This window comes from Podarcis muralis, chromosome 14, assembly GCF_964188315.1.
Source record: "Podarcis muralis chromosome 14, rPodMur119.hap1.1, whole genome shotgun sequence".
In the NCBI taxonomy this organism is placed as follows: Eukaryota; Metazoa; Chordata; class Lepidosauria; order Squamata; family Lacertidae; genus Podarcis; species Podarcis muralis.
This window is the reverse complement of record NC_135668.1, coordinates 31,843,834-31,857,691: the sequence shown is the minus strand read 5'-3', so window position 1 is coordinate 31,857,691 and position 13,858 is coordinate 31,843,834. Positions and strand designations below refer to the sequence as shown.

The window sequence follows — 13,858 nt, the reverse complement described above, 5'->3', positions numbered from 1 at the left end:
TGGGGAGCTGTTCTGGTGGTATACCATTTTAATTAGAAGACATTTTCCTTACAGTAGCAGAAGTGAGAATAATTTTACTAAGCAGATGACTCCAAAGCGATGTTTCCAAAAAAGAAAAGAAAACTGCTTTCCAATTCCAACTCATTTATAACAACTGAAAGTAAATACACAAAGTTTTCCGAAGTTTTCAGCTTGACAGCAGCTGTTTTTATGGGTGTTACAGAAACCAAAGCAGGGATGGTTAATACAAATAACTATGAAAACCAAAGGGGGGGGGGGGAGAGGAGTAAATAACAACACTGGACGAGAGAGAGAGAGAGAGAGAGAGAGAGAGAGAGAGAAGCACTGAAATGGTTAGAGAGACAGTACGTTTCCTTCTACAGTATAACAGTCCATCAAGGCACAAGGATTTTCTCCACTGCCAGGGCAAAAGGGACTGAGAACCAGCAGTCTCCTCCTGCCAGCACAAGTGGAGGTTGAGGGTTGATTTTTTTTTGTTTTTTTTTGGTTCATATTTTAACAAAGTCTGCAGCATGTCAGAGACGGAACGTCTCTTGTGAGCCATCTCCTTGGTAAGAGCAAAAAAAAAAAAAAAAAAAAAAAAAAGAATTAAGAGGAAGAGTTCAACAGAGGCCTTTAAAAGGTTGTTTCCATTATACATGCATTGCTTTGGATTCTCTTGGAATTGTTCAGCCATCTCTGTTAACAGCAGCAATTAAGCTTCCGATATACTTTTCAGGGGCAGCCAGACAGACCATCATCATCCCAGCCACAGCTTAGGCACCTTGGTCAAGACACAGGTCATTAAACTTCTTTGGATAGCGGGGTAGGTGTTTCTTTTCTGGAGACACAAAGGGGGAGGTTGTGTCACCATCCCCACCCCATCTTTCAATTTCCATAAGCTCCTCACTGTAGAGCCTTGACTGGTGAGGTTCCCGCTGGGGCAGGAGCAGCTGGGGCCCTGGAGTGGTTTCTTTTGTTTATAAAGCGGTGCTTTCGGTATCGTGATTGATGTCGAGCACAAGGTGGTTGTGGGAGCTCTGGTTTGGCAAAGCTGACGACTCTGTCGGAAGTTCCGCAGCAGGGAGGCCTCGTGGTGGCTCTTGAATACTGGAATTAGAGTCTGCGTGGAGAAGACATGGGGGGAAACACACACACACAACACCAATGATGAAAGGGCACAGACTTGTGAGCAGAGACGACAGAAAGCAAGACTAACGTTCCCCAGCCTGGTGCTTTCTGGATGCTTTGGACTGCAACTCCCATCAGCTCCAGCCAGCACAGTCATTTTGGATTACTATTCCCATCACCCCAAGCCACCCCCATGGCCATGTTTTAGACTCTGACTCCCGTCAACCTCAAGGACTGATGGGAGCTGTAGTACAAAACATCCAGAAGATACCAGGTTGGGGAAGACTGACCCAGAGAAGAGGTGTTTCGAAGCTTATGGACAGGGCTGTATATGTATAAAACTCCTCCACCCCAACACTGTGCCAAGACAACACTGGATTCTATGACCCAAAGAAATTGTATTCATTTATTCTTCTAGTTATGGGGAAAAGCAAGGAGTTGGGTCGCTGGCCCCATGGGAACTTTGGATCCAACCCTCCACTCATATTAATCCACATCCTTTTAAATGCGTCTTGCAGCCATAAAGGCTTGAGTCTCATTCCTTGCAGAACAGACCTGAAAAGTGACGAGAGTTTGCCCTGCTTCCAGATCCTGAACTTGTACAGTGTTGTAAGTGTAGGGAAAAAATATACAACCTTATCCCCGGGTTTACCCAAAGGAAGAAAAGCTAATGAAAAGCAGTCTATTGACAACTGCTGGAAGAACTATGTGGACATATATATAATGTAAAAAAAGTAAAGGTAAAGAACCCCTGGACGGTTAAGTCCAGTCAAAGGCGACTATTGGGTACAGCACTAATCTTGCTTTTCAGGCCAAGGGAGCTGGCGTTTGTCCACAGACAGCTTTCCGGGTCATGTGGCCAGCATGACTAAATCGCTTCTGGCACAACGGGAAACTGTGACGGAAGCCAGAGCACACGGAAACGCCATTTACCTTCCTGCTGCAGCAGTACCTATTTATCTACTTTATCTGGTGTGCTTTTGAATTGCTTTGCTGTCAGAAGCTGGGACAGAGCAACGGAAGCTCACCCTGTCGTGCAGATTCAAACCGCCGACCTTCTGATCAGCAAGCCCAAGAGGCTCAGTGGTTTAGACCACAGCGTCACTGCAGGACAGTCCAACTATATGGGGCCCAAGGACTGCTAGCTGAGACACCATGAGGGACAGAGACTGCTTTGGGAAGGAAATCTCATCTGAAGGAGCTACCCCAATCCCCAAAGTAGGGATCATTTCCGCCTTCTGGACTTGCTCAAATACAAGGGAAAGCTTGCAGAATTACAGAGCAAGTCTGCTAGAACCTGGAAGTGGAGAAGGGTTGGAACAAACATTTTGCTCAGGATTTGCTGTACATTGCAACTCAGCACCTCCCCCCCCCCAAACAACAACAAAGCAGCAGCAAACACACCATGAAATCCTGTGTGGCACAGAGAAGCAGCCTGATGCCAGCAGACACTCCACCCCCCCCCCCCACATTGAAAAGCTAGAAGCACACCTGACATCTCGCACATGGAAACAGTGCTTGCTTTCAAGTATGTGCAGACCCCTGGGACTTGGGTGGCAAGTGTCACTTCTTCCTTTCAAATGCAAAGCCCTGTCTGAAGGTGACAGAGCAGAGCCCTTGCAGATTTCAGATGCTTCCGTGGGTGGTGCAGAATGCAATGCATTCGGCTGTGTCAGGGAAGGCTGAAACCCAGTTCTCCTCCTGCCCTAGTACAATGCACCCCAATACTGCCTAACAACTGCCTTATGAGGATGACTTGGAACAGCACAGGGCCACCTTTCTCAGCTCCAGCCAACTGCAGCAGCTTCCGCAGGCAGAAACTTCCATGCAAGGAGCAGAGTGGAAGAGTCGCGACTTGTCCCAAGGCTGGGCTCAGCTGCTCAACAGCTTCCCATTTATATGTGAGCTTTCAATCTGTACAAGCGGCCCCTTTTCTCCATCCTATTTCTCTATCCCCACCCCATGTTCCTGGGCCTTTCGCAATGGAGGGAAAGGGAATGATGTTTAATTAATACCAGTTATGGCTCAGCAATTAACGGTGAAGCTGCTAATATCTTCAGTGTTGCATTTGTGGAGCCTCTTAGGTTGTGTCTCGGTTTCAAGTGGAAAAAATACCAACAGGTCCTACCCCCACAGTGAGAAACAGAGAAAGGGGAGGGGAGGGCTGGCTTGTAGGTCAGCTGTTGCCATCTATGAGGCTCTGAAGATTTTTGAGGAGTAGGAATTCATTCCGTATTCCAAGTATGGATGGAGCAGACAGAAAAGAAGCTAAATAATGGACAGGGCAGGATCCTGGGATACATCCGGTGAATGTGTTAAAAAGGAGGAAGGGGGGGGGCAAAACAAAGGACCACAAGGGTAGCATCACTTCTCTGACATGCAGGGTTAGTCCTGGGTGCAAGCAAGCTGTGTTAACAGTGACCTGTTAGTAAAGGGACGAAGCTGCGTCCATGATTATGCATTCATAACAATTCTGGCCAATCGAAAGGCCTCCTTACCATTTCCAATCTCAGTTCCTACTGAACAATGCAGGTCAAACATCTAGATTGTTTAATAAAATTCTCAATTAGAATTATTATTATTGGCAAGTTGGCGTTGCAACCTAGAGGGGATTCAATGGGTTATTTGCGCAGCTAAAAAATAGAGCTTCTTATTATTCCCAGCGCCCTTTAAGCTCCAGCACAGGAAGGTGGTCAACATGTTAGAGGGTCTGCTAAAATAAATAAATAAATAAAAGGATGGGGCATGCGCTATTTCAGCCTGCGACAAAAGGAGAAAGGGAAAAGGGGAGCCTTGCTTTTATCGTCACAATGCTGTTTTGAGATTAAGCATAATTAAGAAGCACCCAACCCAGATTAAAAGTTGGCAGGGAGGTTGGTCAGCTTTGTGGGCACTGATGCAGCCTGGGCTTCCCAAATGGGGGTAACACATTATTTTTCAGAGGAACTGCTTCGTTAGGTGTCAAGGAGTGGGAGGGCGGCTACTCCTGAGGACAAAGCAGCGTCCTCCTCCATATGCACAGAAAGGGACTCGAGCCACCATCTGGCTGCAAGAAAGCTCTTCCTAGCATCTACGGAGCTGTGCTGAAGCTTTCTAAATGCACAGCTTCTGGGGCGGATTGTGTGGAAATCCTGCAGTCTGACATGCTGGGATGAGCAACTCCATGTCACAGTGGCCCAACTAGTCTCAATAAGAAGTTGGGCGTTTCATGTCGGCAGTCACACTCTTCCGGCAGAGATACAGCAGGCACCCTCCCTTTTGACTTCCCAGTATCTCTTGAAGACCTTTTCATGCTGACAGGCTTTTGCAGCTGATGCATTCTTAGTTTTGAGTTGCCAGCCATCTCAAAGATTATAGGTATTTTTCATTTTTTGAAACGATGTTCTCTGCTTTAACACTGTAAACCACTCTGGTATTTTATGACATCATGACACAGAAATATTTTTATATATAAAAGCAAAAAAAAACCTGGCTTTGCCTATTTGTGAGCCGATTACTGGCTATACGACTAACAAAATGTCACAGAGCTTCCCAAACATTCCAATAAGCGAGATCAATTAGAGGCATGCTGCTTGTCAATGTTGGTGGGGTGAAACGGAATCATTTGGGTGGTGCAGCTGTCCTGATGGGGGAGTACGGAGGAGGGGAAGAACGGTATGCTAAAACTACACGCACGCACACAGACAAATGTGGCTACAATACTTCTTGAGTGTGAAAACTCGAGATAGTGTTTGAAATCCGATTTATGCAGAAATTTGAAATATGGTTGACAGTGCAAAAAAAATATAAAAAATTAACCTGTACAGTATTTGCTTCTGTCTATCCAACCATTAAGCATTTTTCTCTTCACATTTCAAGCACCTCTCTCTCTCTCTAGAAACCTGCACATAAAACTTGTGATTCCAAGAAACGTTTGGTAGCTGTAGCCATAAAACTGCTCTGATTTAAAGGCATTTCAGGGTTAGCTGATGCAAAGCCCCAAATGAGTTTTGTCTGTCTTCTTTTTCACTCCACGTGGTGCTCTTTGATGGATTGCAATCATCCCCACCCGGATGAAACCACGTCTACTGCCGGTTTGGAGCCATTTCTCTTCTTCTGGGGAAACTCCCTTCTCCCTGCCTTCTTTCCACTTCTGTCCCAGTGGTGGAGACGAGAGCATTTCTCTCCCCCTTCTCCAGCCACATCCAACCAACCACCTCCAGGCACAGTTTTTTTTTAATATCACGAGGTTCACAGAGACAGAGCTGACAGAGAAGCAGTCCTTACCAGTCACGATGCGGGATGCCGTTGAAGGGGGACCAGGAAGAGGACTGTCTCCGGCCAGGTGAGGAGCTGGAGGATGCGGTGGAGGGGGGACGGTGGGCCGGTTCCTTGGCTTGGGCACGGGCCTCGGCCTGGGCAACGTGCCCATCTGAGGAGGCGGTGACTGAGCTGGCGGAGCATCCTGGGTGAGGGGCTGAGGAGCCGGGGAGGCGGCTGCAGGGTTGTGCTTCTCCAGGGGTGGGGTGTCGGGGGGCGTGGGCGTGTGGGGAGGAGTGGGCGAGGGCTGCTCCAGGCTGGGCTCAGACCCAGGCGGGGAAGAGCTGGGAGTGTTGGCTTTCGGCTGGAGAGGAGGAGTGGCCACCATCTGCATGGGGGGCTGGGGTGGCGGGTGGCTGGGGGCCTGGATGGGGGAGAGGCTGCTGGAGTACCGTCGGGGGGCAGAGCCCTGGGATGGGACAGGGCTGGGCTGGGGGGCTCCCTGGCTGGGGGGAGAAGGGCTTCTAGTGGGGGGCTTTGGGGAAACAGAGGGCGGTTGAGGGGCGGAGGGGGCACTTTGGTTCCCCGGCTGCCCGGGAGGTGGGTTGGCTGGCTTTGGAGGGGCTGGGGCAGGCTTCTTCACGGCTGCAAGGAAGGCCAGAAGGAATAGTCAGCGGTTAAAATGCCTCTCAGAAGCAGTCTCTTCACCGCCTCACATCAACATGGAGCTTCTCATCCTTAGCATTTAAAAGCTCCTCTCTTCTTTTCTGCCCCGAGAGGTATTGAGCCCCTGGAAACACCTGGCGGAACCTGAAGCCTGCCAGAACTCAGAGGGATCGTTCGGAAGTTACATTTGACCAATCAAAATGCAAAGTAGGAGGAAGTTGCATGATGGCCCCCTTCCCTGCCATCAACCATCCAGACTGGACTACTGCAATGTGCTCGAGATGGGGCTGCCCTTGGAAGACAACTTGGAAACTTCTAACTGGTTCAAAATGCAGAAGTCAGATTAGAGTCTGGGGTTGCCTACGAAAGTCATATAACCCCTCTCCAAAAGTAGTTGCATTTGCTGTCAGTTCCCAACTCAAAGTGCTTACATTAGTGTAAAAAGCCCCAAACAACTTAGGCTTCAAGTATCTGAAAGACTGTCTCCTTCCTAGGTGCTAACATCAGCAGAAGAGACCTCTTGGTAGTTGCACCTTCCTCAGAAGCTCATGGCCTGGTCTTCTCTGTGGTGGCCCCTAAATTGTGGGACTCTCTCCACAGAGGTGAGCCTGGCTTCCTCACTATACAACTTTCAGCAATCACTTTACCCTGGCCTTTTTGCAGGAGATGTGCTTCTTCAGGGCCCTGAATGTAGTGTGTTTTAACTGTTTTTAATACTGAATTTTGTACATGGTTGTAACTTGCCCTGGGACCTGCTGGTGAAGGGCAGGTAATAATTTTAATCCTCCTCCACCACCTCCCCCTTCCCCTTCAGTCAACCTCTTCGTGACCCTGCCCACCATTCCTTGACCTCCACCCTCTCCTAGTGCAAGAGATGCTAACTAAACTTAAAACACTCATGCACAAAAAACAAGCAAATAAATAAGGCTAATAGAGCATCACCTTCCATGTTTGGTGGGTGCAGAATGACAACAGTAGCCATCCACCGCCATGTCAAACACACTCTGTCCCCCGGGTACTCAAAGGTACGCAGTACTGGCACCTCTTTTTTTTGTTATTAAAAAGTGTGACACTTACTGTAACAACTTCATGGTGAGTACCGGCACCTATTTTTCTAGAAAAAAACAGCACTGGGCACATTCCATTGCCTCTTAATGCACCCCAAAACAGGAGTCAGTGTTGGAATAACTCACTCTATCCCGCCCCTCCCACCCACAAGTGATGCTACTGTCATGAACAAGAAACAGATGCCCAAGGAAGAGCCTGCAGGAGTCCCAACTTTAAGCTTAGTATGTTGAGACGGTCGTCAACCTATTCCTGGAACGCAAGCATGTTCATTAGACTCCTGAAGGACTAACCTCGCCTGACGGCATGTGGACTGGGCCCTGCAGAGACTTGCGACTGCCCCACGGAGAGCTGGCTGGTGGCAGCGCTGGGCTGTGGGTAGGCCTGAGTGGCGCTTCCGTGCCCCCCGTTCCTCGTGGGCGGAGGAGTCGTGGGGTCCTTTGGTTTTGAACTGCTGGGAAGGGAGAAAAGACTCTGATCAAAGGCTGCTCCTTCAGGGTCCCAGAGGCAGCATGTTTCTGGAATACATGGGAGGGGGGCAACACTGTGAGCTTGGTCCTGCCGGAGGGTTTCCTACTATGGCATCTGGCTGGCCACTGTGAGAACAGGATGCTGGACTCAATGGGCTATGGGATCCAGCAGGCACTTCCTATGTTCTGCTATTGGGAGGCGTAAGTGGATTCTCTCTAAAGATCCCACTACCCAAGTGTGGTGAAGAGATCCAAGTAGCAGGCTGAGACCTGCCTTGGTGCATAAAATACTGTTCACCTGCTCAAGAGGGCTGGTTGGGGTTAGGACTATAAGTGTGGCAGCCTTCTCCAAGTCTGATTGTGTCCTCTGCCTGCATTGGACCAGAATTTGCATCAGCCCTAGGGCAGCAGGTTGGGGAAAGGCTACACCATGCATAGGCAAACTTGGCCCTCCAGATGTTTTGGGACTACAACTCCCATCATCCCTGACCACTGGTCCTGTTAGCTAAGGATGATGGGAGTTGTAGTTCCAAAACATCTGGAGGACTGAGATGGCCTATTCCTGGGCTACACTATAGGGTAGGTAAGAAAGTTAAACTGACTTCTGAGTTGCTGGTCCTAACCTACCCTCCTCACCCAAAACCCACACTTGTATACTTTCCAACACAGACATGCATTGGGGGGGGGGGTTGTTTGGGTAAGGGGCACACTGCTGTTAAGCACTGACAAGGGCAGGGTGAGGTTATTCCAGGGGGTTTATGCTTCACTCCAGGACTATTTGCACATCCAGGAACACACATGGACAAGAAACAGGGAGCATTAGGACAAACTCCTCTTGAAACAGTGTGTAGCTCATGTTGAGCTCCAGTTGACCACCCACATCAAGTGGGAGAAGAAAGGGCTAAGGTGGAGAGAGGGAGTTTGGCTAGATGAACCTTGGGGTCCCTTCCAGCTCTACCATTCTCTGACTTCGTGACTCAGGCTGAGGAGGCGGCCCATGGCACAGGCTACTTCGGCACCACACAAAAGACCAGACCTGTGGAGGTTCTAGCTATGGGCAGGAAGGAAGAAGCTGTTTGGCTCTCAAGGCTGGGTGGGAAGGAGAGAGAGGGTGGCTGCTTTCCACAGCTGGGGCCATATGGGTGTGCAGCAGGAGTCGACCTGCACTCTCCAACCCCTGATCTGCCGAAGGAGGGAGGATGTCCCTGCTCCCAGGGGCCAAGCCAGGCGAACATCAACCTGTGAGAGTCCTGCAAAAGTGCAGGTTAGCCTTGCCAGTTAAATCCTTTCGAATGAGGCAAATTACGGGGCACACCTTGACCAAGAAGGAAGAACATGTGAATTGGTCTTTTGCCAGGAGCTTTTTTCAATTTCAAAAGGACTTTGCTACTGCCTTGATTTAATTGATCAGCCTTCTCCAACATGAGACCTTTCAGTTGCTTTGAACTACCGCTCCCAGCATCCACTGGGGCTGATGGGAGTTATAGTCCAAAAAGGGTTGGGGAAGGCTGAAACAGACGGAAGTCTCTGCGAAAGTCTTTCGGTCTGAACTCTTTCCATCTTACCTGCCGTCCTCAGCGCCTTGGCTTTGGGACTGCTCTGCTGGGCCGGGAAGGGGGGTGGACGCAGCACCCAAGGGGGCGGGCTCAGCCCCAGGGCCCTGTGGGTGCTGCTCCGCTGTGGCCTGTGCCAGCGGGCCAACCTCAGTGGGCGGAAGTGGTGGCTGGAAAGCTGGGGCTGTGTGCTTTCTACTTATAGTGCCACCTCTCCTGGGGTTCGCCTGGAAGTCCATAACCTTGACACCATAGCTACAGAGGAGAGAGAGAGAGACGGAAAACACACCATGCGGACTAGTAGCTACACAGAAAAACACCCAGAAAACAAACAAGGGCAGTTCAGCTACGAGGGCTGGACAAGAGACTAGTCCCTGCCGCTCGGCATGCAAAGAAGCAGCAGGGAAAAGCTCTCAAAACTTGTCTGCAGGACACTGTTAAGAGTTAAGAGGCATGCAGCGCACCTTGGCACAATCAAACAGGTAGGAAGGGCACATGAGCAATGAGCAAACATCAAGGCAAGTGGTCATGTGGTCATGTCCACAGGGTAACTATTTGGGTCACAGGAACAGAGGAGCATTTATACATGCTGGAAGAAGAAGTACCACTTTCTCTCCTGGCACACTAGTGCCTCTTCTTACCAAAAGGATGCTGGCTGCAGTTTTGATCCGAAAGCCTGATGTGCTCAAGCTGCCGCCACCTTTGATTAAGCCAAGGACGCTGCATCTGTACCTCTATTCAGTATTAATTGCAGGGATGGGTGTGTTCTGCAATACCAGTTCAATTCAGAGAAAGGAGGGCACAGAATCCAGCTTCCCGAGGAAACAGGAAGCCAGCAGAGCCAGGAACGAAGGTTTTGGAACAGCTGGGCAAACTGAATTATGAATTCTTAGAAGCCCCACTGCGGGGGGACGACTGGGACTGAACTGACTATGATCCTCCATGGAAAGGAGGGTGTGCCTAGCAGAATTTTTTTCGCATGCCCACCAAATGCAGGAGGATGCCAAACCAGCCCAAATATGCCGATTCTGCTTCATCTGCAAAATCTAATCATAGAGACACCCCCCCCCCCATTTTAAAATGATTTTTTTTTTAAGGACAGAACACACAACCCTGATTAATTTGCACTAACAAAAGCATGAAAAATGGGAGACTTTTACCATAACTTAGCAATGGATAGATGGTGAATGACCTCTAGTCTAGCCACACTGCAGTAAGCCAAAGCGTAACTCTTTTTTAAAAAACAAAGCAAAACAAAACCTCTGCATTTTGAACTATGATGCTCTTCCATTCACAAGGGGAGGGAAGGCCTGTTAGGCTGGAATTTAGTGCCAACATGAACTGAGAAGCCAGTTGGATAAGCAGAGCCTGCCTAGCTTTAGTTCAACTTAAGGCAGCAACAAATTTCCAGGACAGGGGTGGGGAACCTCAGGCCTGAGGGCCAAAAGCAGCCCTGCAGGTTTCTCTCCTTGGCCCCCAGACCTCTGCCCAGACCACACCCCTCACTGGCCCTGCATCACATCCTCCCTCCATGTTTTTGCCTGGCTAGAATGTGTCTGTGAACGCTGATCATTTATTTACTTACTATATTTATATACAGCTTAAGGTGGTGTACATGCTTCACCCCTCATGTAATCCTTGCAACAACCGTGTGAGGTAGGTTAGGCTGAGAGGCAGTGACTGGCCCAAAGTCACCTAGTGAGCTTTGTGGCCGAGTAGATATTTGAACCCTGGTCTCCCAGATCCTAACCATGCCACTTGCATTTACAGTGGTGCCTCGCAAGATGAAAATAATCCGTTCCGCGAGTCTCTTCATCTAGCGGTTTTTTCGTCTTGCGAAGCAACCCTATTAGCGGATTAGCGCTATTAGCGGCTTAGCGGCTAAAAGGCTATTAGCGGCTTAGCGGCTTAGAAAAAGGTGGGGAAAGCAAAAAAAATCGCAAGACTCGCAAGACGTTTCCGTCTTGCGAAGCAAGCCCATAGGGAAAATTGTCTTGCAAAGCGCATCAAAAAACGGAAAACCCTTTCGTCTAGCGGGTTTTTCGTCTTGCGAGGCATTCGTCTTGCGGGGCACCACTGTATCTGGATAGAGGGGTGTGTGAGAATGTGTGAAGAAACTTGCCTACTGTAGAAAATGAGAAACTGTTGCTAACTGCCCCGCCCACTTCCTCTTCTGGCCCCACCCATCACTGACATGCGCTCTACACACACCCAAAAAAGAAGGGAATGTGGTCTTTGGGCTGAAAGATGGGTTCCCCATCCCTGCCAGGTAGCTGTAAGGAAAGGGGATGAGACTGATGGGATGAAACAAAAGCTATGATGGGTTGGTGCAGAGGGGAGAAGCAACAAAAGTGGGTTCTGGGAGTTCTAGCGCCGAGCAATGGATGCTGCTGCCCCACCAAATCAGAAGCCTCTGCTGTGAGGCCTTCCTCATACCATGTTACTGTAGGCACTGTGCAATCTGAGAGGAGAGAAATTCCATCTACTGTTGCTCCAATGACTCAGAAGATAGGCAACAGCGACAGCTTCCCCCACCAACCTTCCATGGCTTGCATCATGCATGGAACACAGGGAGAAGGAAATGCTAGTATGTTACCTTTGGATCTTCCTCAGGCTGCAGCAACGAGGGGGAAAGGAACCACTAAGGGCTTGTTTGCAACGGCACCGCATTTGCCCCCAGCTGTACTATGGGGCTCCCAGGGGCCCTGTTGACACGGCCAGCTGTCTCAGGAGAACAACGCCTTGACTCAGTTCAACTTTAGATAGGCTTGCGCTACAGTGGGTGTCCAAACCTGAATGCATGTAGGCCCTTGGGGCTTCTTTCGGGGTGGTATCAAAATGGCAGGATGCCTTTCAAAAGGGGGGAGACCCACTGGGACCCCTTCTTGCTGCATTAAGGGGTTTGTTAAGAGACCCGCCTATCTGACTTTCAGGCTTTCAAACTATTAGTGGGTTTCTGCTAATGGGAGTCAATTAGCATCTGTGCTGCTACTGCATTTAAATGGAAGTTGGCACTGTGTACTTTTCCCAGGTGCAAACTGGTTATGTGAGAAGCAAAAAACGTGAGAGATTTTTGTCAGCTTCCACCAGTTTTCAGAGATCAGCTATCTATACACACAATAAACACGTTCTACGGCAGAGAAAGGGAGGGGAGAGATGAGAAATGCCAAAAGGGACCGAGAAGTTCTGGGCTCTTTGGGGCTTCTTTTGCTGTGATTGCTGCATTGCAGGGGGTTGGACTAGGTGACACTTCCAACTCTACAATTCTATGATTCTGTGGCTCTTGACTTGCCTCTATTTCCTACCCAGCTACTGTTCTGCCTCAGGAGGGAAAGAGAGTTGGTGGAAACAGCCCAAATTTCTAATGTATGGGGAAGAGAGGGAGGCTGGTTCAGGCGGATAAACCAGGTGAATGACCCCAGAAACAACCTCAGACAGAGGCCTAAGCTGACCTCTCCCCAACAGTGTTGAAGGAACAGGTTAAGCCCCTGGGGCCAGAAGGGGGTAGGGAAGTCAGAGGGAGATGGGGGGCTGCCCTACCCTTCCTTCCTCAGCTGCTCCCCATCCATCACGGCCATGCTGATGGGCCTCTTCCGCTCCAAGGTCCCCGAGTCGTAGTCATTCCCTGTGTGTAGGTGATTCGAATTCACCGCAGGCAGTGCCACAAAGGCTCCTGACACGTTGAAATCCACCTCTGGAGTAGAAAAGAAAGTTTATTCTTTATCTGCCCTGGCGCATCTTCCAAGGCCCATCTTCCAGGCATCTTTTGCCATCTTTTCCCTGGACTTAATTTTAGTTCAAAGCTGATAAATATTATGTAAGCCTCAAAGAAACCCTATAGCTCATACATGCAAGTATTGAGATGAATTCACTCTGCACCTCTTGTCTCATTAAGAAAAGTTTGAGACAAAGCGTATATATACACAATAGCTCATCATTCAGCAACCAACTATTTAGAATAGCATCTTAACCTCAGAAAATGGAGGAAATGGGCCATTTACCTTCAGGAAAAAACCAGTTGGCGTGCTGGATAATCGGCTCCACAACTGCTACCACATGCACGGATGTTGCTGCTGCCATTTCTGCAAGGGAGCTGTTGAGAGACGCAGGAGCAAATCCACAGTGAGCAGCAAACTTGCCAGAGAAGACCACCTCCTCTGTGCTACCTCCAATAAAATCTGCCCCTTATCATCAGTTTCTTGCTGTAAGAAGCAATCCACCTCTTTCCCCCTCCAATACACATAATCAAATAAATGGAATAGAAATCAGTAGAAAGACTGGTGTGGATTTAACCTGCTGGGATTCATTAGCAGTGAACACCTCCCCCCACAACTCTGCTTTGGATCCAGAACTGCCTGCAGATGCTCAAGAGCTGGCCTCCCCCCTACCCAAATAGATCCCCCAGCTGGGCTGGGTGACTTAATTGTGGTCTGCGAGTGTAAGGACATAAGAACCTGCTGGATCAGGTCAATGGCCCTACCCAGTCCAGCATCCTGTTCTCACATTGCCCGGCTTGGGTATCTCAAGAAGGACCCAAGACAAGCTCACTCTCCTGTCCTGCAGTTTCCATGAGCTGGTATTCAGAAGCACTGCAGGTGGAGCATATCCCTTGTGGCTAGTAGCAATCAATAGCCCTCTCCTCCATGAATATGCCTAGTCCACTTTTAAAGCCATCTAGGTCAGTAGCCCTCACTGCCTCCTGCGTGAGAGAGTTCCATAGTTTACCTCTACACT

General features: G+C 49.3%; 2 protein-coding genes across 6 annotated transcripts in view; one reads left to right on the top strand and one right to left on the bottom strand.

Moving 5' to 3' along the window:
• The window catches only part of SLC5A11 (solute carrier family 5 member 11), a 342,594-nt gene that overhangs the window by 33,397 nt on the left and 295,339 nt on the right, over nt 1-13,858 (top strand). The window lies entirely within an intron of this gene.
• LOC114584795 (rho GTPase-activating protein 17) overlaps nt 128-13,858 on the bottom strand; it is a 57,700-nt gene continuing 43,969 nt past the window's right edge. Inside the window, exons 15-21 of one of the 5 annotated variants that reach the window (XM_028706914.2) lie at nt 13,126-13,217; nt 12,665-12,818; nt 9,137-9,379; nt 7,395-7,555; nt 5,398-6,015; nt 3,630-3,672; nt 985-1,123 (exon numbers count right to left, since the gene is read on the bottom strand). In XM_028706914.2, the coding sequence (XP_028562747.2) occupies nt 3,665-3,672; nt 5,398-6,015; nt 7,395-7,555; nt 9,137-9,379; nt 12,665-12,818; nt 13,126-13,217 (1,276 nt within the window). In that variant the 3' untranslated portion in view covers nt 985-1,123; nt 3,630-3,664. Of the gene's footprint in view, nt 1,124-3,629; nt 3,673-5,397; nt 6,016-7,394; nt 7,556-9,136; nt 9,380-12,664; nt 12,819-13,125; nt 13,218-13,858 lie in introns of all 5 variants that reach the window. The other 4 variants (XM_028706913.2, XM_028706912.2, XM_028706915.2 and 1 more) reach the window with 4 other exon arrangements.